This window comes from Triticum aestivum, chromosome 4B (assembly GCF_018294505.1).
Source record: "Triticum aestivum cultivar Chinese Spring chromosome 4B, IWGSC CS RefSeq v2.1, whole genome shotgun sequence".
Taxonomy (NCBI): Eukaryota; Viridiplantae; Streptophyta; class Magnoliopsida; order Poales; family Poaceae; genus Triticum; species Triticum aestivum.
The window spans coordinates 377068522-377095540 of NC_057804.1; the positions used below are offsets into that span (position 1 = coordinate 377068522).

The window sequence follows — 27019 nt, forward strand, 5'->3', positions numbered from 1 at the left end:
ACCTGGCAATGTAGCTTGCTTGGGACCTTCAGTTTTAGATGTTAGGCTATGGCGCGAGGTCTGCTTGGTGTTTGTCTTGGACTATCGGCACCCCTTCACCAAGTGGATAGGAGTAGCAACAGATGTTGCTAAGATGATGGCTTCAGATGTACTAATGTATTACTTTGTAAGGTCTTTGTGAATAATTAATAAAGTGGCTGCATGCATCGTCCAGATGCAAAGGCATGATCTTCATCCTTTTCTAAAAAAACATATTGTTGTCTTGTTTATAACCACATCACATGAATGTTTCGATAAGTTTTTGATCATTTCGATCCTCACATCACATGAAGTTGTTCATCCACGGGCGTGATTTTGGTGGGAAGGAAGTTGTGCACACCCTGTTGGTTTCCAACCCCAACGTGACGCTGCACCAGGTACCATTAGGCCTTGTACAATGCAAGGTGCTTAGGAGAGGTGCTTGGAGAAATAAACCTAGCTTTTCTTAAGCACTGGTGCTTATTTGTATAAGGTAGACGCTTAATTAGGCGTCTCTCCCGTAGAAATAAGCTTTGGTGCTTCAGCAAAATCCGGTTTATTTTTCTAAGCACCTAGCATTGTACCAGGCCTTACAAGCCTCAAACGGTTACGAGCTTACCTTTTACGCGGTCCAGGCCTTGCTTGGTTTCAATCGTTGTGAACAGGAACACGTTGATACGTCTCCAATGTATCTATAATTTATGAAGTATTCATGCCATTATATTATCATTCTTATATGTTTTACAATCATTTTATAGCAACTTTATATCATTTTTTGGGACTAACCTATTGACCCAGTGCTCAGTGCCAGTTGCTGTTTTTTGCTTGTTTTTTACATTGCAGGAAATCAATATCAAATGGAGTCCAAACACCGCGAAACTCCTTGGAGAATTTTTATGGACCAGAACACCCAGGATGGGCCAGAGAAGCACCTGGGGGGTGCCCTGAGGGGGGCACAACCCACCAGGGCGCGCCCGGGCCCCCAGGCATGCCCAGGTGGGTTGTGCCCACCTTGGTGGCCTCCCGCACCCCTTCTTCGCCCTATAAAATCCCAAATATTCCAAAACCCTTGGGGATAGCCCTAGATCAGAAGTTCCGCGGCCGCAAGGCCTCTGTATCCACGAGATCTAATCTAGACCCTGTTCCGGCACCCTGACAGAGGGAGGAATCATCATCCGTGGACATCTTCATCATCCCGACGGCCACCACGATGGGGAGGGAGTAGTCCACCCTCGGGGCTGAGGGTTTGTACCAGTAGCTATGTGTTTAATCTTTCTCTCTCGTGTTCTTGAGATGTCACGATCTTGATGTATCGCGGGCTTTGTTAATATAGTCCGATCATATGGTGTTTTCCCCTCTCTATCTTGTTGTGATGAATTGAGTTTTTCCCTTTGAGATTTCGTTGTTATCGGATTGAATACTTTTATGGATTTGAAAACACTTGATATATGTCTTGCAATTGAATACTCGTGGTGACAATGGGGTGTTGTATTGATTCACTTGATATATGTTTTGGCACTTCGGATTCCCGAGGTGACATTGGGGTAATCTATGCATAGGGGTTGATGCACGTTCTTGTCTTTGTTTCTCTGGTAGAAATCTTGGGGCACTATTTGAAGTTCTTTGTGTTAGATTGAATATTATAAATCTGAATTTGTTTTGGTGTTATTTTAGTACGAACTCTAGGATAGATCGAACAGAAAGAATAGCTTCGTGTTATTTTAGTGCGAACTCTTGAATAGATCGAACGGAAAGATAGGAACTTTGGAGTGATTCTACAAACAATTCCGTACCCTACAAACAATTCTGTCTTATGTTCTCCGCTAGATAGGAACTTTGGAGTGATTCTTCATCGCACTTTGAGGGATAGTTATATGATCGAACTATGTTAGCATTGTTGAGAGATTGCACTAGTGAAAGTATGCACCCTAGGCCTCATTTTCAAGCATTGCAATACCATTTTTGTGCCCTTTTACTATTTGCTACCTTGCTGTTTTTATTTATTCAGATTATAAAAATGTAATTCTACCATCAATATTACACTTTTATCACCATCTCTTCGCTGAACTAGTGCACTATACAATTTACCATTGTATTTGGTGTGTTGGGGACACAAGAGATTTCTTGTATTTGATTGCAGGGTTGCTTGAGAGAGGCTATCTTCATCCTACGCCTCCCACGGATTGATAAACCTTAGGTCATCCACTTGAGGGAAAATTGCTACTGTCCTACAAAACTCTGCGCTTGGAGGCCCAAGACGTGTCGGCGGTTTCATGTCGTTCTTGATGAGATGGTCTCCTTGTAGCTTGTAGTATGGGCTATGACAGCGGGGATAAAGTTGTGGTACAGCGAGCACGGAATCGTGCAGCGACGATATCAGCTTTTCGTAGAACTTGCCACCAGCTATATGGCTCAGTCGGGACTTTAGAGCATCTTCACTCGTCCCTTCCCCCCCCCCCCCCCACACACACACAATAGGCCCCTCCAGGCCCCTTTTTTATCGTCGGCTTGAAAAATTGGCCCAGTCGCGCCCCCAGGAGCCCAATTATCGTCGATTAGGGCCGGAATTGGCACCAGCGGACCCAGGGCAAACCAGGCGCCCGGGGGCGCCGGGGGAAACGAATTTGACGCGAAAACATGTGGACTCGCCGAGTCAGCAACTGGGTGCCTTCGTCGTCCTCATCGCCTCGGTTTTCTGTGGGAATTAATGCGAAGGCTGCCGCCGGTCAGCCTTCCATTGATTCCTCATGGGCGACGCAATGAAGGCGCGCCATCGCGTGTCCCGCCCTCTCCCGCCATGTGTCCACACGGCTTCCGCCCGTTCGCCACCCACCCGCCGCTATAAAAGCCACTCTTCCTCGCCACTGGCCGCACACTCCCTCGCCACAGCCTCTCTCTCTTGCCGCCGACGCCTATCTCTCCTTCGCCGCTCTCTCTCTCCCCGTCTAAAGCCATAGATGGTCGAGAATTCCCCGACGATGGAGCGGCGGCCAATGGCTTCGGCCTCCGCCACCTTCACGAGTGGGAGGCGCGCCTCCTCCATGAGGTGAACTACCCGACGCCGCTGGACATGCGCGTGTCGGGCTCGTGGAGGCTCAGCGCCAGAGGCGTCCCAGTTCCCTCAACACCGAACTCCGCGACGAGATCGCGCGCATTCCGGCATCCCTACCAGAGGAGGTGCGCGACCTTCCAAAGTACGCCACCAACAACCATGTTTTATGGACGACATACTTCCAGCGCCGCCACGAGGAGCAAATCGGTTCCACCACCAACGTGCCGGTGCCAAGGGGGTGTCACAATGCCGACGGTTGCCGCCTGTGGTGGGGCGTCCCCGGGAGCATGCTCCACGCCGTCCTCGAGCACCTCGAGGGCGACAACGAGCCACCGTTCGAGTACCCGGCGCCCACATTCTCCCGTCGGAGCGAGAACTCTTGGCTGTCAAGGCACATGGCGGGCGCCTCCTCCTCCTCCCGCTCCTCCGGCACGACGCCACTCGCCACCGTCAAGCCAAGCCCGTGGAGACACCGGAGTGTCGGCACAGCCGCGGCGGCGGCCTCGTCATAAACGAGGGCTGCCGCCAGCCTTCCCCTCCTCCCTGCGACCATCTTCGCCTGGTCAGGCCGAAGAAGGAGCCGGTGATGCCGCCTGTCGTCGTGAAGCAGTAGCACACCGACATGGCCGCCCACCTCAAGACGGGCCTCAAATGGGCGTGGGACGACTACGTCCGGGAGGAGATGGAGCGCTAGTGCCACGCCCTCGAAGAGATCGCCGCTCGGTGCCGTGGCCGCGACGAGGAGGCGCCGCCGCCCACCAACCCCGTCCGCCAAGGCGACCCAGGACAGGGCTGCGGCAAGGACGGCGATGGCGACTGCGACTACACCGCCTTCTACAAGCTCCTCGGCATGCAGTAGGCTCGGGGCGGGAACGGCGGCGTAATATTTTTCTAAGTTTTTTTAATTTTTGTACAATTATCAATGAAAACCGCGTGAATTTTGTCCAAATTCGGCCAAATCTAGCCGAATTCGTATTTGAAGAAATGACTTCTTGGGCCATCTTGAGGCGCCGACTGGGAACCCGAGGCCCCCCACACCGAAATTTTTGTCAGTTCGCCCCCAAACAGCGATATTTCGAGTCCCTGGAGGGCGAACGTGTGGTGATGCTCTTACAAGGAACCTTGGGTATACGAGAAATCAAGCTTCTCGAGTTAACTACTTTGACCAAGTAGTGCTAAGCGTGCAAACAACTACAACAGTCGAAAATCAATACAATAGTAATTTGCCATGTGCACCGCGAGGGGCGTAGGCTGGGCATTGGATCAAAACTAGTCGTATGGGGGAAGGAAAATGATTCTAATCATCCAACCGATAATGACGCGGGCGTCCGTAGCCTTCATAGCCGTCGGATCTGATCTTAATCAAATAGCTCAGGAGCAACGTATTCCATAGACTAAGTTTTACAACTTAGTAGTTTTTGCAATCTTTCCCACCGCAACAATTGATGTGTTGCGGGATCTGGATCCCCCACCTCCCTTGCTCCTCCAGAGCCCTCGTCAAGCCAAAGCCCCACACGCTACTAAGATCACGACCACCAGCAAACACTCCAATGATGCCGCTGACAAGCAGGACCACTGCCGTGGGCAAGCACGCTGACGAGGCCACCGACAAGCCCATTGACGAGGTTGTCGACAAGCACGAACAGTCGCCCTGTGTTCCTCTCGAGCTCCTCCCCCCCCCCCCCCCCCCCCCCCAAGCTGACGCCTCCCCACAACGCTCCAACCATAGCCATCGGGGCTCGCCGTCGGTAAGCACGCCGACACGCTCGCCCTGAAGGAGCACCGGCGTCCATGGTTCTCGCCTCTTCCTTGAGCTTCAACCGCAACAACAGTTCCTACAACATTATCTATGTTGCATAAATTTTCTGCAATTTGACCTTTCTTGCAAAAAAAATTGCGAATATTTCTAAGACATCATCTCTGCTGCGAAAAATTTCAACAACACGGTCTCTGTTGCAAATGTTTCTGCGACATGACTTATGTTGTCAAATGTTTCTACGACACGACTTATGTTGCAGAAATAGAGAATGACGCTCCGCCACTAGATTGAGCCTGATGCGACAGCTCGCAAGGCGGCGAATTTTTCCAAATGATCGGCCGACCGATGGGGAAGGGTTTACCTTTTTTCCAACAAAAATCACTCGAGTAGAGTTACTGAAGCGAGGGGAAACATAACCAGAAGTGAATCCACAATGCCGGTCTCGATTCTAAACTGTTCCCCGGATGCACAAGCCAAGGGGACCGACGCTAGCTGGCTAGCAAAGACGGTGACGCCCAGCGAAACAGAAAGCTCGCCCGCCCCCATCCCTATCTTTCTTTGGATAATCTCTACGGCCTAGCCTAGGTCCCACATCCAAAAACAGGAGCACCGGATGATGCCTGCCCTTCATAAGCATTGTCCTACATTATCCCTTCCCCAATCTTCCTCAACACACGATTGCTTGTGGAAATGGGCGTATCAACATTTTTGGTGCTTTTCCCAAAAGCACCAATAACCTCTCTTACTATAGCTTTTCCTAGTGCCTGCATCAAATGCAAGAAAAGGTGCAAAAGAGATGTTATTCTCAAGAATATATATATAGAAATGTTAGTTTGGCCTCCCCATCACATCATACTATAAAGAAATCCAAGCATGGAAGTGTCGGTGAGTATATAGATCTAGGTGAGCCATTTATGTTGGCGGTGGACATGGTGCCCCCTCTTCTACAGAGCATATTCACGCATTTAGAAAAAAAGAGGGGCAGATTTATGAATAGGGAAGGCGAGATCCATCCTCCACCATCATCATCACCTTCTCCGACTTCACTCAACTGTTTCTTCAATCTTCCCTCTTTTGTGAGCACGTTCAGGCACTCCGGTTAGCGGGGGAAAGGGGTATGACTCACAACACGGTGCCACTAATTATTGCCTTGCCTGGTCAGGCCTAGTGAACGTTCTTGTTGTTGTTGTAGGTAGCATCCGATTGGAAGAACGCGCTGCGCGTCACTGTCATCAAATTTGAACGGGTTGGTAAAGCTCTGTGCAATGGCAGATTACAAAAGTGTCTGCATTGGCATCACTGGATGCGTGGGCCCATGGGGCGACTTGATATCCTGTGGCATCCGCTCTGTGGTCGCTGCATCGCTCATCACATTCTTATGTAGAATTTTTGACATGAAAAAAAAACAGTTGTTTGGGTAAAATCGTTTTGCATCCTACTGCACACTGTAACATCAGGCGTGCGACCTTCTTGGATCCACCCCATTTTTCCGTAGCAATATACAGGTGTACTGTATGTAGCAATACTCCAAGTCTTTTTTTGCTGATATATGGTGTACTGGCAGATGATTAATTTCTTTTGTCCGAATAAGTACTTTGTATTTGAACGTGCAAAAATGCGTCTAAGTACTGCAGAATGTATAATTGACCATTCAGTTGTGAATAGATACTAGCTCTAACTAAAATAATTGGTTGCTTTTCTAGAAAAAATCAAGAAAACTAGGGCTGTAATAACTATGTCTTTTTATGAATCTTCAAATTCTTTTCTCATTGGTCTTTTTTTTTTGTGAGTAAGCAGATTTTGCGCATCTTTTCGTTACTATAGAAGAAATTAGAATGAGTACAAGTTACGATACAACGCACAGAACGAACGCAAAACAGCGTCGGCATGGTGCCCAGCAGAGAGACAAGGGATGCTCGATCCGAATAGAGAATATAACGCAACAAAAACCTTCTAGTCCGGCCTCCAGCCATGGAAGGCGAGGAGACAGAGCTTAGGATACCCAACGGCATCACAACCAACACAAGGCACCTCCATCGCGCACACACGACTCCAACCCGACTAGATCAACGTACCCCTACCAAGAACGCCTAAAGATCGAGTGCAGGACCCGACCGAGATGGAGACGGGAGCCATGGAGGAAGCGCTGGCGAAGTCGGACAAAGCGCCCCGGTTGCCCACACCGTGAGAGGCAGGCTAAACCAACGCGACGCCAACATCTCCAAGACCACCATCGGGGGCGCCGTGAGAAAACAAGGGGACTCCTTCAAGAAGGGGAACGACACCTGACATCATCGTCGTCCGGCCGAAGAATCAGACCTGGAGTTTCCCCCGGTGCTCGAAGAGGGGCACAAACAAAGGCCATGACAACGCCTCCAAGAAGGGAACGACACCCGTGAGTGTCACCGCCGCCAACATCAGCAAGCGGAGCAGGGTTTTTTGCCCTAGCGTGAGTCTAAGCAATCCCAAAGCCACCGAAAGGAAATAAAGACGATGAAGTCAAGTCGTTGGCCAGAGCCGTCAATACAAGAAGGGGAGTTGTGTCCGCCGCCGGATAATGGCACCGAAAGTCGCTGACACACGAGCTTTGGATCTGTCAGAAGGACGAAGCATGGAGGTGGTGGGTGGGAGAGACAACAAGGCAGTGAAAGTCGACGCAAGGGATCTGACGGTGGCGGGTGACTACAAAGAGCCAAGAATCAGAGAGATGCAGATTTGAACTGTCGGGGCAGGAGCCGCTAGAGAGCCGATGAGGCAAACAAGCTGAAGGGTACGGAACTATCATATCACTAAGGCCAGAACAACGCAGACAAAGGACGCTGGAGGAGGCATGCCCAGGCCACCAGGGCTGGAGTTGCACCGACAAGTAGCCCATTTGCGAGGCCTCTCACGCCTGGCGCACCACCATGTCAACACCCTGGGGAAAGAACCATCAGAATCCCTTCAAATTCATCCTCCCATAGTTGTCACCGTAGCTCGGAGGTGGGAGGAAACGCCGGAGACGAGGAGAAACCCCTGCGGTCGAGAAGGGTCGTCGCTCCTGGAGATGATCCCGCCCCACACCATCAGGCAACCATGGCGCGCTCGCATTAACGTCACAAGGAGAAATGCCTCGCCACCACCTTCCCTAGGCGCGCACAGCCTTCGTCGTTGTTCCCTCTGGCAGCGGCAAAACGGGGGATCTGGGGTCACTGGCGGCGCGACTAGAGTTCCCCATGTCACATGTCTCTCATCGGAAATGACCTGCACCCAAAGAGTTTTAAATTTCTCTATATAAAAGAAAGATGCTGGAACTAATTCGAAGTGCTGCAAGGATGAGCTGCCATAGCAGATTGTCCGCAGCACCACTGATATCCATTACAATTCGGTAAGTTTTATTCCCTCCGTCCCATATTAATTGAGCCTGAGCTGGATGTATCTAGACGTCAATTAATATAGGGCGGAATAAGTAATAAACAGCATAGCAAAATCGAATTTTGTTAAAACTCCAAATAAAACCTCTCCTCTACAAGGCAGAAAACCCCAAATAAAAGGAAAGGGTTGAAAACGAGACGCAGCAGGCGAGGCAAAAGGGCCATTATTCCTTGACACCCCTTGTCCTCCAAATCCCAAATCCAAACAAGAAGAAACAATACAATCCTCTTTCTCTTTCTCTTTCTCCCTGCGACGCGACGTCCTCCGCTCCCTGCCCTGTCTTCTCGCGCACACTAACCAATCCGAGCGTCCGGCGCCGCGGCTCCCAAATCGCCACGCACCGATCGGGCCCGGCGTCACTGGCGTCCCCGTGCCATTGCCCCAATCGGGAGGCATTCATCTGCGCGCCGCTGCCCTGCCCCGTCTCGGCGGTGGCGGTGGTGGTATGATCAGTAGAGGGCCACGCGGCGGCGACGGCGGCGGCGGAGATTAGGGTCTTGGGAAGGGGGAGGAGGTTATGAAGGCGACTGCGCCGCCGGCGAAGAGGCGGAGGGGCCCGCGGCTGGCGGTGCTGGCGCTCGTCTTCTGCTCGCTGCTCGTACCGATCGCCTTCCTTTTCAACCGCTTCCCCGCCGGTGAGTTCTTCACGTCCCTCTTGTCCCCTACCCGGATTTCGGTAATGCGGGTGGCGCCGCGGCTTACTCGATCGGATCCGCGCCATTCCCGGCGGATCTGTTGTTTCGTTAATTGTCGTTTAGTGCTGGATTCTGGTGTTTTTGTCCTTCTTACTTGAGCCGATTTTCTGATTGGTTTGGTTGTTTGCTGCAGTGTACGTGACGGATGAGCGCCCCCAACAGGTAACTTTCTCTTTTTTCTAACAAAAATTAAAATTATATATGCGGACGTTTGTCCAAGTTTTCATGGATTGCTTTTTATGAAAATGGTGATGTGTTGGGATAGTATGACTGATTCCTGCTACCACGTGTTCATTTGTGCTGGATTTAGGAGGTTACTTTGCCTTCATTCGATCGCTTAGTGGTAGAAAGAGACAGGATTGTACATCAAGTGCCGCGGCAGGGTGGTAGAGATGTGAACGCAGAGACAGAGGTTACTCAGGTTAGTGGCTTTGCATTTTTCTTATGTACTGACATTGATGAACTCATATAACCGCATCTAGATCATTCCACGGAAAGCTATGTGTATTTTGTTCGACACTTCTAGTGTTTGGTTTTAGCCCCTGTTTGTTCTCCGCTTTTAATGTCATGAAACTTAATAACACTAGTGATGCCTACTAGCACGCCTTGTTACTAAAAGATACAGTACCCCATAATCTTTGATGTTCACTAGCATGAAAAATAGCAGTTCAGAACTTTGGTCCTGACTTTTGTTCAGTAGGCCAAAACATGAGCCCACAAGTTCGTTTAAAATTAACAGGCCATGCTTGCTCTACTCTCACATGAGTCATTTCTGCCACTCTTCCTCGTATTGTCTATCAGCATGTTTCAGACTTACCAGCAGGAGTAGGCATTTTTTCCAAATACCATCTAGTCTAGGCCTATGCTAAAAGGAAATTGTGCATAAGCTCTTACATAAAAAAAATCAAAGAAAATTTTATTGACCGACTGTATCATGAAGTATATGGGGTTACTTGAAGCAGACCAAATTGAGTTGAACAGTGTTTTTTTTTTGGTCAGCTTAAAGAAACATGGTGCACTCCTCACCATTGTCTTCTTCTGTGCCACCTCTCTTCGACCGAATAGGACAATATGGAAAACGCATACAGAAATAATTCAAGCCAGCAATTCAAACAGCTACAAACCATCCCATAGGGATGCCAAACAAAGTGATATATCAAAGAAGTAGTATATTTAATCTCTCCACCCTAGTCTCTTTCTTCATGATTATGAACTATGAAGGCTGTGAAAAGTATATGTTGTAGAATCAGTTAATACATTCTGTTATTATTTTTGCATAGATTACTAGTGTTTTCCGTTACAGCTTTGGATAATTTGAATCATTGATGTGTTATCCTTTACTCCTTTTTCTTCAGGATGTGCACGGAAAGAATTCCAAGGGCAATATAGACTTGCATCACCAAATTGATACTGAACATAAAGTTAAAGGTTAGTAGTGTCTGCAACACTGTTACATAAAGTTTAATTGAATATATGAGAATGCCATAATCAATTATGCACCAAATTCCATTCATGTAAGTGAACTTTTAGATATACATCATTTCGAAATGTTTCAGGAAAAATATTATAATGTTGTAGGAAACCAGTTACCTGGACACTGAAAAATAGTTGGCCTTTTACTCAATTTGCTTCAGCACCTCACCATCTTCGCTGTTACTTGTTTCCAGTGCACGCCTTTTTGCCACTATATCTTAAAATAAACTATTAATACATAACTCTGAACAAATGCTGGTGTGTTTATCTAGGATGTGATGATAATTAACCATACTTTTTCTTCTAAGATCAAGCAATGTATGCGTTTGTAGTGTGTCTTCTCTACCCGATTCTCTTCTCATGATGTACTCATGTTTCAGTTGGTTACGCTGACCCACTAATTGGCACTGTATGCAGTTCTCCCCCCACCAAAAATTGAACAAGTGAAGCCAGTACCAGTTCCAGTTCCACCCAGAAAAGTATGATGGCTCTTATTTTGCTGTTTCTCTTTGTACATAAGTCATGCTTTACCTTCTGAAGCATAACTTCATTTTCCCATTAATATATACTTACTTTTTCTTACTTGAGCCCAAGCTGTAATTTTGTTACTCTTTTAAGAGAAGTACTGATGGTTTGGAGAATATATTGATGCCAGGATTTCAGTGACAACATGAGACGTCCCAGGGTCCCAAGTGCTGATGAATTGGAGAAGGCTAAGGCTTGTCAACTTGAATTCGGGAGTTACTGTCTCTGGTCCATTGAACACAAAGAAGTTATGAAAGATGCCATTGTAAAAAAACTAAAAGATCAGCTATTTGTGGCTCGATCTTACTACCCGAGCATTGCCAAACTTAAAGGAAAGGAGGCACTGACTCGTGAATTGAAGCAGAATATCCAAGAACATGAAAGGGTTCTAAGTGAATCCATTGTTGATGCTGATCTACCATCCTTGTGAGTATTTATTCGGCATGCTTGTTATTCTTCTTGACCCGTTTAGCATTTCATGGTTCCATCTTGTATGTTGAAATTATGACAACAGATCATTTATGCATTGCATGGGGTTGAAATGCTTTGTTACATCTTACATGTATATTTTTTCTTAGTGTTCATATTGAATTTGTATCCGGTATGGTTGACTGGGAAAGTACTATCAGTCATGACTGCATTTAATTGTTTGTTACTGAATGACACTTGACCTGCGCTTTCAGCATAAAAAAGAAGATAGAGAGGATGGACCGTGCAATAGCAAGAGCCAAATCATGCACTGTGGATTGTAACAATGTTGACAAAAAGCTTCGCCAGATACTTCATATGACGGACGATGAAGCTCATTTTCATATGAAGCAGAGTGCCTACTTATACAACCTTGGTGTTCACACGATGCCCAAAAGTCATCACTGTCTTAATATGAGGTTGACAGTAGAATATTTTAAATCAACTACATTGGATTCAGATGACTCTCCTGTCCATAAGTTTAATGTTCCAGATCATAGGCACTACGTTATATTATCTAAAAATGTGCTTGCCGCTTCCGTTGTCATCAACTCATCTGTTAGTAGTTCTGAGGTATGCAGGCAACTTATACTCTTTTGCTGATTGAACATCTTCTGGGTTTGGCATTGCTGATGTTCCTTTTGGTGTTTTGCAGGAGACCAGGAATGTAGTCTTTCATGTACTAACCGATGCTCAAAATTTCTATGCAATGAAGCATTGGTTTTCAAGAAATGCCTACAGAGAATCAGCTGTCAATGTCATTAACTACGAGCATATTATTTTGGAGAGTTTGCCAGATTTCAGCATGCAGCAGTTGTATATGCCTGAGGAATTCCGTGTTTTCATCAGTAGCTTTGAGCGACCTACCGAGAAATCTAGAATGGAGTATTTATCAGTGTTTAGTCACTCACATTTCTTTATTCCGGAAATATTTAAAGATTTAAAGAAGGTGATTGTGTTGGATGATGATGTCATTGTTCAACGTGATCTCTCTTTCTTGTGGAATCTTGATATGGGAGATAAGGTAAATGCCGCAGTCAAGTTTTGTGGCCTGAGACTGGGCCAACTAAGAAACCTTCTCGGCGAGGCAATGTACGATCCCCAGTCATGTGCATGGATGTCTGGGTTGAATGTCATTAATTTGGAAAAATGGAGAGAGTATAATGTTACAGAGAATTACCTGCAACTCCTGGAAAAGGTTGGTCTGTTGTCAGCCTGCTTTTATTTCAAGTTCTAAAGCATGCATTGTATTTTGTTTTGTTCCAATATTTCCAGCTATCATCATCCGTACTTGATATAGTGAGCAATTGTGATGCTATCTTAAACTCTTTACTTTCAGTCTATTTGAAAAATGCATGATTTGGGCCCATCTTGCATGAAGTGATTAGCTTATTTAGCACTTCTACTCTTATTCTATTACAGTTCCGGAACAATGACGATGAGGCCTCACTACGAGCTGCAGCTTTACCTATAAGCTTGCTTTCCTTCCAGAATCTTGTATATCCTCTTGATGAGAGGTTGACTTTATCTGGGCTTGGCTATCAGTACGGAATTGAAGAAAAAGTGATCCGAACTTCTGCATCGTTGCATTACAATGGTAATATGAAACCTTGGCTTGAATTGGGTATACCAAATTACAGGAAGTACTGGAAGAGGTTTCTGGCACGAGATGAGCGATTCATGGACGAGTGCAATGTAAGTCCATAGCATACTTTGAACCTGGAAACCAGAAGATTTGACTGACGGTAGATTGTTTTCGTCTACTGCTGTACTATATACCAAGAGGACAAGCACTTGGGAGTGAAAAAGACCAGGAAAGCAGTCATTAGCCATCAATTTTGACAGGGTAGATCCAACACCATCTGTTCATTGAATTAGTGAGCTTGATGGGTAGTTTTTCTGCAGTTAGAGAAATTAGTCTTAAGTCGAAGGATAATGCGGTAGGCAATGGTGATGTGTAGTGGTGAGGCTTCAGGTAAAAGGGAGTGTCACTCTCGTCATCTAGATTACGGGACAGGATTGTTTGTTGGTGATGCGTTGTGGCACCTTTAATTGAAAATTGGTGCCTTACACGTCATTGATGCAGGCTGATTCTTTTCTTCGTTAAATTTTTGACCCAAATTCTTTGTTCTTAGTTACTGCACATTGATTGTTTATCAAAGTTATGTGGATGGGAAGTATATTTGGTTTGTCAGAAACTTGTCGGTCCCAACTAACAAGGTTGACAGCTCGGTGGATATTTTCTTGCGTCACGGAAATGTGAAATGGGTGTGTTCTCAACTGGTAACTCTCGTTCAAGAAGAGTACGATGGGCCTCTCAGTTTGTTCATTCATGTCCTTTCTTCCATGTAGTCGAGACCCTGAACTTGCAGGTTTGGACGTTGGTACACGATGTGCTAATGTTGCTGAGATCCCGAGACTTGCTGCCGAAATATTTACATGTACGCAATACGGTATTTGAAAATAAAGTAGTCGGTGATCTGGCGGACATGTTACGCACTGACACCCAAAGGCCCGGCAGGGCATCCTCAAGGCGGATCCCGTAAATTAGAGACAAGTATAAGGAGCTTTACCGTAATCCGGACAATAGACACGCAGATCTCGTAAACTAGAGACAAATATAGGGAGACAAATATAGGTAGCTTTACGGGAATTCGGACAATAGGCACGCAGGACTCCGATACCCTGGTTCACCCAAAAAAAATTCCAGACCCCGCGCCATCATCCTCCCCATTTTGCCTTCGCCGCCGGTCCATCACCCCGGCTGTCACGCTATACCCCTGCCAAAACAATACATCTCGGTCACCTCCAGCATTTCAACTGGGCTTCACCCCGCTTCTCCTCTATCGCCGTTCAACCACTGTCTTCCGACCGCCCCATCAGGTACCATCCGTTACTGCTACACTAACCATGATCGGCAATTTTTCAATGAGTTGTTGGAGCTAAAAAAGTCTCCCCTTCTTTCTAGCAATGAATTCCGCGCACTATGTTAAGTCGTCCGACGAGGACTACTCGGATGAGAGGACGATAATGCAGGCGGTCCTTGAAGACATAGAGCGTGTGGTGGAGCATGTTCTCCATTCTCAAGGGCTTGATCAAGGGTCACCGAGTGCTCAACTGCAACAGGGCGCGCGGCCATCTGACGCTGATGGCCGACTACTTTGCCCCGAATGCACTCCTCGCTGACAATTTTGTCGGTGTTTTCGAATGCGCAAGACTGTTTTCGATCATTTGTACTATGGCGTACGGTCCTACTTCATCTTGAAGAAGGACGTTGTGGGAATGATTGACTTCTCTGGTTACCAGAAGTGTACGGCCGCACTACAGATGCTTGCATATGGCACGACCGCTAATTCGTGTGACGAGTATCTACGGATTTTCAAGAGCACATGCGGAAATGCCATGGTTAGGTTTGCAACTGCCATGATCGAGGTGTTCGGACCTCAGTACCTAAGAGAACCAATTATGGCAAACACTGAGACGCTCTTGGCAATCTCAGAAGCAAGGGGTTGGCCAGGTTTGCTTGGATCTCTTGATTGCATGCATTAAAAATGGAAGAACTGCCTGTAGGCTTTACAAGGACAATATCAGGGTCATGCTAAGAAGCCCACCATCATTCTTGAACCAGTTGCATCACATGATTTTTGCACTTGGCGCGCTTTCTTTGGCATGCCTGGGTCTCACAATGACATCAATGTGCTGCAGCGATCACCGTTTGAGAGGCTGGCTGAAGGAAAAGCTCCTACTTGCCTCTATATTGTCAATGGACACGAGGACAACATGGGCTACTATCTGGTTGACGGTATCTATCCTCCGTGGGCCACCTTTGTCAGCACCATCTCTAACCCAGTTGGCTAGAAAAAGTCTCACCTTGCCCAAAGACAAGAAGCGGCTTGAAAGGATGTCGAGAGGGCATTTGGAGTTCTGCAGGCCCGTTTGCAATTGTTCGTGGACCTGCTAAACAATGGGATCCAGATACCTTGTGGGAGGTAATGTCATGTTGTGTAATCATGCACAACATGAGGGTGAGGATGCTACCGCGGCTCTATAATTTGAGAACATACGATCTTATCGAACTTCCAAACCAGAATCTGGCCACATTTGAAGAGTTTATTCAAATGCATCAACAAATTCGGCATCAATCAACTCACGAGTAGTTGAAGGAAGATCTGTTTGGGCATCAATGGGCTATTTAAGGGGACAACAATGTTGGAATGTAAAATTTGCATATTTTAAAATTTGAACTAGTGTTGCATGCGGCTATTTGAACATTTGTACTCTATGTACGCGACTATTTGAACGCCTGAACTCTGCGTACGCAGCTATTTGAATATGCGGACCATAAAAAAAAAGAGGCCGGATGTATGCGGGCAGCGGATGACAGCCTTCGGCATCCGTGTCCGTGGAATGGTCAAGCTGTCCTCGAACGGACGCGGAAGGCACCGTTGGAGATGCCCTAAGCTGATAGTACAATTAGGTACATGTGTATTTTACGATCCCATGAAAGCAACAAGTACTTCTTTTGTTTCATAACATATGACGTTTTTCGACACTACATTAATGTCAAAAAACATTTTATATTATGAGACGCGGGAAGTATTTTATAGGTGTTTACTTTACAGGTCGTTTGGATACAGGTTGCTGATAGCCCTCGCTCGTCGCAGAGAGAGAGGCATCTGCCTCACGCTCGTTCTTGCTGCCGCGCCCAGCGGGGCCTCAAGAACCGGCGGACGGCCAGCCCCGCGTCTCCTGCTACGCGGTCAGGCGCAAGGACCCTGTCAGGAGTTGGGGTCCGAGATCCACCAGGTTGCTGCCTTGGTCGAGCCAGGTTGGGAGCAGTGTCGTGGAACTCGTCGGGTCGGGCTGGTCGCCCAGCCACCGCCGTCGAGCGCCACCTAGTCCTTGCGCCTTCAATGGCCGCCTCGTCTGACTTTGATCACAACTAGTCGCCGACTCAACCAGCTGGACGTGGAGAGCTCCAGCGGCGCAGGGCGCACGCGCCGGAGATCGCTGTTGCATCTTCCTGTGTGCCTCCAGCCGTCCTGGCTGAGTGTGCGCTCGTACTCATTTGGTGGATCGGAAGAGAGGAAGGAATACGTGGGAGAAAAACTATGGGAGGAGGTGTGTATCGAAAACCGGCCAAATACTCGTGTAATCTGAGAAACAAGCCTAAGTTTTACGGACGATCCAAGTAGGTACACGAATATCAGCCGTTTTCTTTTACAGGGGTTTTCTGCTACAACATGGCAGAACAAATAAAGATGAAGGATCTTCAAGCAGTACATATCTCAGAGAAGTGGACCCAAGTTACCATCTTATAACACAAAACTTTGTAATCATCATGAGTTCAGCCAATACGTAGCTAACTCTAAAAATTGCAACACCCAAACCAAAACGGGGTCAGGTATCTCAATATCTTGAGCATCAAGACAAAGACTAGCTTTCTAGCAGTTCAGTCTTCTGCCGCTTGAAACCTCAAATAACAACAACTATATATCTAGAAGGATAGCTAGACCACAAGGCATACTTATTTACCAATTACCATGCGTCAGGAGATAATTTGATTTATTGCTAGCAGTTTATACAAGCGGCCACCAAAAGATTCCATTTAGATAATTAAGGTGGCTAGGCTCAATAGACTTGCAGATCAGCATCGACGCAGGGATGGAACCATTTTTTACCTATTATATGTTGACTGAACTGCTATCATCTGAATTACCAAACTGATGGTTAACTATCATGCACCCTTCGGCGCTTCTCTTGCGGGGCCTTGGAACCATCATTAGTATTTGCAAGGGGCTCAGAAGACTCGCTTTCTGCCATCTCCTGGTTGCCACCTGCATGCATCAAAGTTTCTCCTATTTCGGCACTCACGGGGTTCTCTCCTGTTCTATTTAGGTCATCAGCTGCATCATCACCCCTATTTCTGGTTGCAGGATGGCTTGGTTCAGATGATAGGGTTGTTGTAGCTCCCGAGGATAGATCCTGCACCTTCTCCGTATTGGATTTAGACTGCTTTTCAAACATCATCTGAAGATACTTCCCTTGTTCTTCAATTCGCAATTGCAACTTTCTCTGGGTCTGTCATAGAAACATGGAATCAAGTTCAGACTATGTGTGTTTCATCATGGTAATAGTCTGACTGAGCCGGGCCTATATCATGTAAAGACCAATGCAATTACGTGGATGTTTCTTTTGTAGAGTATCACTGCAGTCAAAATTTGATTTATAGGTGTGCAAAAAGAACAATGTTTCCTCACATTTGAAGTCTATTATGTTTCGCATGCAACTTTTTTTATTCGGTCACCTAGACATCACCTAAATTAAGAACCAGTCTATGTTCTTTTGGACTAGTACCTCAAGTTGTTCATGAAGACGTTTCTGAACTTCCATCTGAAGACGCAGCGCTTCAGTAAGATCCATGCTCCTGTATAAGAAAAATAACATGTATAGTGTTAATCATGGCTGACAAAGCAAGAGAATGCACTGTCTCACAATGAATCCTCAAAAATAGTTTTTCCTGGCCCAACAGGAAGTGAATATAAATTGGGTTCAACAGGACTCATCAAACTCTCATAACAGAGGGAGGATTTGAGAGATCCACATTTACAGCATGACCAAGACTTGGGAGCACAAACAACAACACTTCTTAATTGTGAGCTCGACATCAAAGAACATAACTGTGAGCATATTGTTTATATCATAGCTACAAATAACGACTGTTTCAAAACAAATGGATTAACTGCAAGGCAATTCGCAGTGCTTGCTAGGTCTGTACAGCATGGATTTAGAACAGACAGAAAATGTAACGCTCCAGTGCCAATAAAATGTGTGTGCATAGACACACGTCAACATAACTATCAAAAGAATAGCATCTTCCTCAAGTAATAACACCTGAGGAAGTTGGTTGAGTAACCAGGAATCTTGACAGTGCTAGTAACCTAGACATAAGCTCCGGAAAACGCGTTATATCTTTCCAGTCAGCTAAGTGTTTGCGAAATGTACCCAACCTCTTGTTAAGAGACACTGAAAACATCAAGACCAAAGGTAACACAAGAAAAACAAAGGAATTTGCATCCCACCATCTGATATTTATGCTAATTCACCTATAAGAATATCAATCTGCTCATAACTGGTGCACAGAATTCCAAAATCAATCTAGCTACATGAAACTTAGTGCAGCAAAATAAAATTACTGGTTTCGCTTCTGAAGAGGCTGAAGGGCTAATAAAACATTTTTTGAAATATGTCAGATGTTAAAACTGCAAGTAGTAGAATCCTGTATTGTCAAAACATAAATCATTCCCCTTCTCATTAAGAGGCAAAACAGCTTCATGGGAAGCAAAATAATATTAGGTTCTACTACTACTTGCACTTCCAAAATCTCACATAATTGAGAAAAAGTTCCAAGCCACTAAATTGATTTGACAGGACCAAGTTTAATAGAGCTGTCTTGATATCATAACTGAACGTGCCAACTATGCGATGAATGACAACGACAACGACGACGACAACAACAAAACTAACTCATGGTTCCACGCACCCCTGTCCATGGCTAGTCATTTCGTGACATACCAGTCCTTCAGATCTCTCTTTATGGACTCTTCCCATGTCCAGTTTGGTCTACCCCGACCTCTCTTAACATTATCGGCACGCTTCAACCATCCACTATGCACTGGAGCTTCTGGAGGCCACTGCTGTATATGCCCAAACCATCTCAAACGATGTTGGACAAGCTTCTCTTCAATCGGTGCTACCCCAACTCTCTCCTGTATATCATCATTGTATATCATCATTCCAGACCCAATCCTTTCTTGGGTGATCACACATCCATTTCAACATGCGCATCTCCGCTACACCTAACTGTTGCACATGTCGCCTTTTAGTAGGCCAACACCCAGCACCATACAACATTGCGAGTCGAATCGCCGTCCTACAGAACCTGCCTTTTAGCTTTTGTGGTACTCTCTTGTCATAGAGAACGCCTGAAGCTTGGCGCCACTTCATCCATCCGGCTTTGATTCGATGGCTCACATCTTCATTGATATCACCATCCTTTTTGCAGCATTGCATTGACCCCAAATATCGAAAGGTGTCCTTCTGAGGTACCACCTGCACATCAAGGCTAACCTCCTCCTAGTGCTTAGCAGTACTGAAACCGCACCTCATGTACTCAGTTTTAGTTCTACTAAGACTAAAACCTTTCGATTCCAAAGTTTGACTCCATAGCTCTAACTTTCTATTAACCCCCATCCAACTATCATTGACTAGCACCACATCATCAGCAAAGAGCATACACCATGGGATATCTCCTTGTATACCCCTTGTGACCTCATCCGTCACCAAAGCAAAAAAGATAAGGGCTCAAAGCTGACCCTTGCTGCAATCCTATTAATCAGGAAGTCATCAGTGTCGCCATCACTTGTTCGAACACTTGTCACAACATTATCGTACATGTCCTTGATGAGGGTAATGTACTTTGTTGGGGCTTTGTGTTTCCTCCAAGGCCCACCACATGACATTTAATGGTGGGCATGTAAGTTCCTTCAAAGTTTTCCTGGGTTATATCCCATGTTAATTATCTTTTTATTTATGATTTTGATCAGAAGGTGAATACCAGGATGTATATATGGAAGAAAATCCATTTTGGGCAATTGCCTACATTGAAGCTATCTTTTCTAATCCCCATTAAAATGCAGTTGAATCACAAACTTATATCAGCATCAGTTTTCTCAATGTAATTACTGAGCATTAGTTGGAATTCAGTTTTACAAACTAAACCACCATCTTAACTACAACTTAAGTATTGGTTTTAGCCTTAATAGTTGATGGATGTCACATTGCACAGTAACCAGCTACCAATAAGCATCATGAGAGATGGGTATCATGCTAGAGTACAATTGAACAGAATAATAGATAATAAGTAAAAAATTATCCAACTCACGATTTCAGGTCTAGAGTCAACTCTTCGGTGGTAGTCCTTTTTTCTGCTGTACCTGATAATTTGGTATGGAATGGTTATGTTATGTTACCAATTATACCAAACACAATGTAGATGCATGAATTCTATGCAATAATGGAACCTTACCAAAATAATATCGCGTCCTGAGAAGATTTACATATATATAAAAAACGGAAATGTTAACGCCCACACGTGTGGGCGTTTGCATCTCGCCCACACGCGTGGATCCGCGTCCGTTCGTGAGCGCACGAATCTTGGCATGTTTTCAGTACCACGTAGGACTGGCCTGGTGTGTGGGCGTTCACCCGGTCGCCCACACGGCCGTTTCACCACACGGGAGGGGCTGGTGTGTGGGCGTTCAGCAGTTCGCCCACACGCCACTTTCCATGCACGCACAAGGGCTAGTGTGTGGGCATTTGCCATCTCGCCCACACGCCCGTCTCCTCTCCCACACCCAAGCTGCTAGTTGCCATATGTTTTGCAGCGCACATGGCAACTGCCCTAGTGTGCTTTATAAGAAGGTGACAACTCTCTTTTTATCCGAGTTGCCATCTGTTTTGCAGGGTACGCGGCAACTGCCTAGTGTGCATGTAAGCAGATGGCAACTCTCTCTTTACCGAGTTGCCATGTGTTTTTGCATGGTACATGGCAACTGCCTTAACGTGCACGTAAGCAGATGGCAACTCTTCCTTTTTACATGGCAACGCCCTAGCATGCTTGTGAGCACATGGCAACTCTCTCAACTGCCTAGTGTTAGTATGTGGCAACTCCTAAAGTTTTGAAATCATGACAACTTACAGTAGACCAGACCATACATGGCAACTGCAGTTGAGCAACCATGGCAACTGCAGTTGTCCGACATGGCAACCGTAGTTCAGCGACATGGCAACTGCAGTTAAACGAACATGGACGAGGGTCTGGACCATGGCAACTGCGGGCGCGCGGTGACTGTCACGCGTGGCGTGCGGGACCACGAGGTACGAGGCCTGACATGCGGGGCGTGTGGGCGTTATCTACTTCGCCCACACGCACGCGTGTGAGAGGGATCGGGAGGAAAAAAAGAGGTGTGTGGGCATTACTTGTTTTGCCCACACGTAGGTGTGTGGGCTGTTCCTCTTATACACCACACAAAATGTGTGGACAGTCTCCCTAACGCCCACACGTGTGGCACTTATCGGCGTCCATAAAAAAAGCATCAGCCCTAACCATTATCATAAAAATGTACTCAACTCAATAGCATCGCATCATGGGTCATGAATAATAATATCAACTATGCACCTGTGCAGGGAAGATCTATACAAAATACATGCAAAAAAATCTAATCCAGACAAACCTTCCGTTAGGTCTGGCTTATAGCGAGCTGTTCGGTACTTCTGCAACACAAACCAGAAAAGGTAAGTGAGAACTCAAATCTCTTGTGGGCAACACTATTGTTTAGAACTAGAATTTAGAAAGCTAATGGCAAACCTGCAGATGGCTTTTCACATGATATATTGTCAAACCGTCAACTTTCATAAGCTTCAGCACACCCTTGGGAGTAGCTTCTGAAGGACAAGACAAAAATTACAAGCATTAGAACATGATTCATATCTAAAATGCACTTTTGGGAATCAATGGCACTGCAGACATACTTTCACTACCACCAAGCTTATTTACAGAGTCTACGAAGCATTCATGGAGTTCTGGAGTCCACCTCATCCGTTGTTTGGCTGCAGAGTTGCTATTGGGAGGACTAGCTACATTGCAAATCTCTCCACCATGAGATGAAGCTGGCTGGTTGACAGCAGGCTGTGATGCAGACGAATTGGAAGGCTGAACCATGGATTACAACAAAGGTGACAACAAACATTTGGTCATAAAAGAAACACATCGAATGGGCTTACCAAAAGCATCACAGTGAGAAACAAATATCACTCTAGAAACTACAACTCCAACAAGTTAAGAGACCTCCACCTTAAAATTAAGTGGACCGCATATTTCTATTTTGTGCCAACGAGAATTAGAGAAGAAGCAGCATATATCCCTTAGAAGAATTTGCGGAGAGAGACACTCATATCAAGTCATGAACATTCATTACAAGATTCTAATGTAAGCTCTGGTAGTCAATCTAATAACGACCCTCTTTAAACAATGCAAACAAGAAATCATTTACTGGTGCCCTAACCATCACTCTAACAAAACCTACTACACATCAGTTTTAAACTTCTAATAAGAGGAAGGGATAGTTACCTACACTGTTTAAAGAGGCCCAAGAAGTATGGCCCAATTTGTAAATGGAAGTATGGCCCGAGAAGTATACAGTAAGTCAAAACTTCCTCTTAACTTTAAAATTGACATACATTAAGGTATCTAGGTTGGCCACACAAAAATGATATCATAATACCAGTATGTGCACTGGCAAAGAACTTACGTGAAATTAACAAATAAATTACAGATTACTTCTAAACTATCAGAACCCAAGACAGAGCTACTACAATGACTCTTTATGCTGTTTTATTTGCATACCTTTGACTGGGGATCAGCAGCCGTTGCATCTAGAATATCTCTCCAATCATCATTCATTATCTCTGCCCACCATTCATTTTGTTTAGCAACCACATCAGATGTCACAGCAGGACCGCCATTCTGGATCTGACTACCAGAAGCAGGGATGTTATCCCTGTAATCTGATAAACCATCAGCCGAACCTGGGAACCAAGTTGCCTCAGTGTGTCCTCCAGGGATATTATTAGATAAGGTCTGAAATACTTCAATATTTGATGGCTGAGGAGCAAAAGGAGCAACCATAGACTGCCTCTCATGGTTAAGCGCAGAATCAAGAGGATTAGGTGAGTATCCTAATGAGGCTGCATATGATGATCTCATAGCCCCAGCTCTTGGGTGCAAAGTAGCAGACGGAAGTGCACTCTGATGTAAGGGCACAAGATCACTCGTCAGTTGCCTTTGCATCGGAGTGAGCTGCGGATTGTAAGGCCCATGGAAGGTTTCTTTCAGAGAATTTGGCAGAATAGGTAAAGAGGATGACATTCCTCCAGAAACCCTGCTGTTGTGAGACTGTCTCAGATCACACCTCCTCATCAAGAATTGTGGACAAGCGTTGCGTCTTTCCCATAAATTGATTTTGATATGTTCCTACAGAATAACCTTAGCACAAATGTTAATCCATTAATCTACCACAGGTTAAGAAATGAAGAGTTAATAAAGGGAAACTATTACACCGTACGAATTGTAACCATCATAAACATAAGCAACTGTAGCTAATATATCAAGCATGCATTTCTGCATCCTGAAATTAACCATGAGTAAGTAACAATCTAACTAGTCTGATTAGGATCTCACGAGCAAAAAAACAAAGAAACGGCAACATCATGAAACGTGTTAGCAAGAGTCATAAAGTTGTGTGGCCAGCAACATATTAAATTATTAATATATCAATTGTCCTTCTCCTTCTTGTCTAAGCCATATTTTTGTCTACTCCAATGGCAGATCATATCTTGTATCACAAGATAAATGATGAGAAAGAATACTAGGCCCTCAATTAGTATTAGCATTGTGATGCTTCAAAAAAAGAGTAATAGAACAGAAGCAGATTAAACCATATTGCAATCTCAAAGGAGCGCTTTTTTTTTACCAGCTCTCAAGTGTAAAGTCAATACTTCCTTTGAAGCTAGAAACCGCGTCATGTTTCTGCATAGACACACACATGCAGGATCCTCTAGAGAACACGCTACCATACGTATGTCCTGATGTGGGGCAACGACCATCTTCCTACCATCGATACGACAACTTTTATTCACACTCTGAAGCTTCATAATACAACAACAAATGCCCTTTTTCAACAGAAAATGGCAGCTTTCTATTCACTGTGCAATCTATGTATGACACCATATATATATAGTCAAACAAGGAAACACATCTTGGTACGCATGTGGTACTATGTACTATTAACTCGCAGGATGACAGGCGCTGTCTAAGCCCATACATGAGGATCTGAATTAAACCCCAGGGGACAGGCAACTGTTGGCAGAGGGGGCAGGACAATCACAAGGGCACCTAATTCTCCCATAACAGCTCCCAGCTCCCAGCCCCACCAAATCCCCAATCATTTTCCGTACCGGCAACATCACGTACTCCCACAATTCACGAGCACGTGTGTCACCACTGCTCCTCGCAAAACTCTCACCTAGAACCCCCGCACCCGCAAAGCATGTCGCGATCAGAACCCTAGAGAAACCCAGTGTGCCTGCCCCCCGCCCCCGCGCGCGCTCTCCTCCGCTCCTGTCCCATCGGTCCGATTCGCCTCCGCGGAGCCGATCACGCCGACACGACGAGCTGGGAAGCGACGGGCAAGCCAGACGGCGTGGATTGGACCTGGAGAGAGGAGGGGGAATTCAGGAATTGGGGAGAGGCGGCGCGTCCGTACCTGGGTTGGGTTGTGAGGAAGCTGCTGGATCGGTGCGGCTTTTGGGGGAGGAGATGACAGCAAGGGGGAATTCTGGCTGGGGCGATGTGTCGCGACGGAGGGTGCGGGAATGGAGGAGAGAGAGAGAGGAGGAGGAACCTGGTGCGCACAAGAGGAGGACGACGCCCACCAGTTGCCGGGGGGAGGCGCACCGCGCACCCCCACCGCACGGCGCGGCTTTTTGCGGATAGGCCCCTTCGGCCGCCGATGGTGTGTGTGGCCCACTTGAGTGTGATTGCACCGCGGTTTCTCCTTGGCCCAGGCCTAGTTTAGCAACACGGTCTTTTCCGCAAAATCTAGCAATCTCAGATTGTTCGCTGCGTGCAAAGCTAGGGCAAAGTTAAATTCTAAAGGTGTCTCAAAAAAAAGTTAAATTTTAAAGGGTGTCTAGAAAGACCCGAGCGTGCGGAAAAGCATGTTCTCAATTTTAAGGGATCACGTCGAGTGCTGAATGTTCTCAATTTTAAGGGATCACGTCGAGTGCTGAATCGGAACAGGGCACAGGGACATTTGACGCTGATGGACGACTACTTTGTCCCCAATGCCCTATTCACGGACAATTTTCACCGATACTTTCGCCTTTGGTCTACAATGATGTTCGGTCTTACGATGACTACTTCATCTTGAAGGTGGATGTCGTAGGAAGGATTGAATTCTCTGGATACCAAAAATGCACGGCTGCATTGCAGATGGTTACATATGGCACAACCGCAGATTCGTGTGACGAGTATCTCTGGATATTTGAGAGCACATGCAAAGACGTTATGGTCAGATTTGCTACTGAGATTGTTGAGGTGTTGGGGCCTTAGTACTTGAGAGAACCGGCTATCGCAGACACCGAGAGGGTCTTGGCAATGTCTGAAGCAAGATGGTGGCTAGGTTTGCTCGGATATCTTGATTGCATGCACTCGAGATGGAAGAACTGCTCAAAATCTATAAGGGCAATAACATGCTCATGTTAAGAAGCATATCATCACTGGTGCAGAGACGTCCTATACAAACGGTTTTTATCCCCTTTCCGCGATGCAGTTTTAAACCGTCGCTTCATCAGGTGTGCGATAGGGGGTCCTTCCCACATGACCCAAAAACCGTCGGGGATAGGCCCTCCGGTCACACATGCGGGGCAAAATGAGCTCGTGTGCGATCGGGCGAGGCATCAGAGACCAATCGTTTCCGTTCGTATGTACATCCCACACAGTGAATCCCAGGAAAACGTTTCCGTTCGTATGTATATCACACACAATTTTTATGTGGAAATATCTGTGCAAGGTGGACTAACGCAAACAGTTCTCTGGCGGAAGTCGTGTGTGATTGTTAATTGATCCAACACGCCTACTTTCTAGAAACCGTGTGGGGTTGTTTGAGTTCATCGCCCATAGTGTTGTCAGAGAAAGCGTCTGCAATAGAAAACCCCCAATAAGCAGTGTTGTGGTGTCACGGCGGATGTCCTAGTGTGAGGACTTAGTCGTGAGGCCATCGCAACTAGGTAGTAGCTTGAACGGGGTTGGTCAGGTCGAGAGACGCGAGGTTTTACCCAGGTTCGGCCCCTCACGGTGGAGGTAAAAGCCTACATCCTGCTTTATTGATATTGGTGATGATGATGACACTCACGATTACAAGGGCGCTCTTTCGCTACCTCTATCTCGAGAGCTATTGACTTGTCTGTCTTAACTTGTCCCTCTTCGGGTGTCCTGCCCCACCTTATATAAGTTGGAGGGGCGGGTTACTTGTGGAGTTCCGGTAAGATTATGACTATTCTATTACAAGTGGAATCCTAGTCTTGCCTCCCTTGTAAGGGAATTATTCCTTATGCCTTCCTTCTCAAACCGGCCCACTATAATGTGAGTTGTCCTTCCCACGAGCCACCTTATGGGCCGTTGGGTCTTGTCGTCTGTCTAACCCGCCCGCCGGGTCACTAATGAGTCGCAATGTTTGGGCGGGTTACCCGTGAGTCGCCAGGTCAGGGCGGGTCACCAGTGAGTCGCCAAGACCCAGCCGGGTCATACATCAGGCCGGGTTACACCGCGGGGTATATCCCCGACATTAGCCCCCAGTTTAATTTGGATTTATCCATGTTAAACTGATCCTGCAAAATAAAACAAGAACAAATTTGACAGGTTGTGCCCGGGTTTAAAAGTTCTTCTGAACCGACACCTGATCGTCCTTAAGTCTTTGTCATTTCCTTCTTGAT

The 27019-nt window shown here is 46.2% G+C and overlaps 2 protein-coding genes across 5 annotated transcripts; one reads left to right on the forward strand and one right to left on the reverse strand.

Annotated features, from left to right (window-relative positions):
* Positions 1 to 8400: 8400 nt before the first annotated feature.
* On the forward strand, positions 8401 to 13602 carry LOC123092240 (probable galacturonosyltransferase 7). The gene is made up of 9 exons (XM_044513946.1): positions 8401 to 8878; positions 9072 to 9100; positions 9249 to 9359; positions 10294 to 10366; positions 10829 to 10890; positions 11067 to 11362; positions 11620 to 11977; positions 12060 to 12602; positions 12827 to 13602. Exons 1-9 carry the CDS (start codon positions 8761 to 8763, stop codon positions 13109 to 13111), a joined length of 1875 nt encoding a protein of 624 aa, XP_044369881.1. The 5' UTR covers positions 8401 to 8760; the 3' UTR covers positions 13112 to 13602.
* A 3115-nt stretch (positions 13603 to 16717) lies between these two features.
* LOC100873125 (protein PHOSPHATE STARVATION RESPONSE 1) lies at positions 16718 to 25072 on the reverse strand. Of its 4 annotated transcripts, none has more exons than XM_044513949.1 (8): positions 24928 to 25072; positions 22872 to 23498; positions 21998 to 22178; positions 21834 to 21910; positions 21700 to 21739; positions 20349 to 20400; positions 17762 to 17831; positions 16718 to 17485 (listed from the first exon to the last, which is right to left on the reverse strand). In XM_044513949.1, the coding sequence occupies exons 2-8, from the start codon at positions 23442 to 23444 to the stop codon at positions 17135 to 17137; spliced, it is 1344 nt and encodes a 447-aa protein (XP_044369884.1). In that variant the 5' UTR covers positions 23445 to 23498; positions 24928 to 25072; the 3' UTR covers positions 16718 to 17134. The 4 variants fall into 4 exon arrangements, with proteins under 4 accessions (XP_044369884.1, XP_044369885.1, XP_044369882.1 ...); XM_044513950.1 differs by having other exon boundaries at positions 21998 to 22154; positions 24790 to 25037; XM_044513947.1 differs by having other exon boundaries at positions 24790 to 25037.
* Between the last annotated feature and the right edge of the window lie 1947 nt (positions 25073 to 27019).

Excerpts from the sequence above, each read along its gene's own strand:
- LOC123092240 (XM_044513946.1), top strand. The coding sequence starts at position 8,761 with ATGAAGGCGACTGCGCCGCCGGCGAAGAGGCGGAGGGGCCCGCGGCTG. Across the intron at positions 9,101-9,248 it reads CGGATGAGCGCCCCCAACAG|GAGGTTACTTTGCCTTCATT; the intron begins GTAACTTTCTCT and ends TGCTGGATTTAG. Across the intron at positions 12,603-12,826 it reads ACCTGCAACTCCTGGAAAAG|TTCCGGAACAATGACGATGA; the intron begins GTTGGTCTGTTG and ends ATTCTATTACAG.
- LOC100873125 (XM_044513949.1), bottom strand. The coding sequence starts at position 23,444 with ATGAGGAGGTGTGATCTGAGACAGTCTCACAACAGCAGGGTTTCTGGA. Across the intron at positions 20,401-21,699 it reads TAAGCCAGACCTAACGGAAG|GTACAGCAGAAAAAAGGACT; the intron begins GTTTGTCTGGAT and ends CCAAATTATCAG. Across the intron at positions 17,486-17,761 it reads GTCTTCATGAACAACTTGAG|ACCCAGAGAAAGTTGCAATT; the intron begins GTACTAGTCCAA and ends TTTCTATGACAG.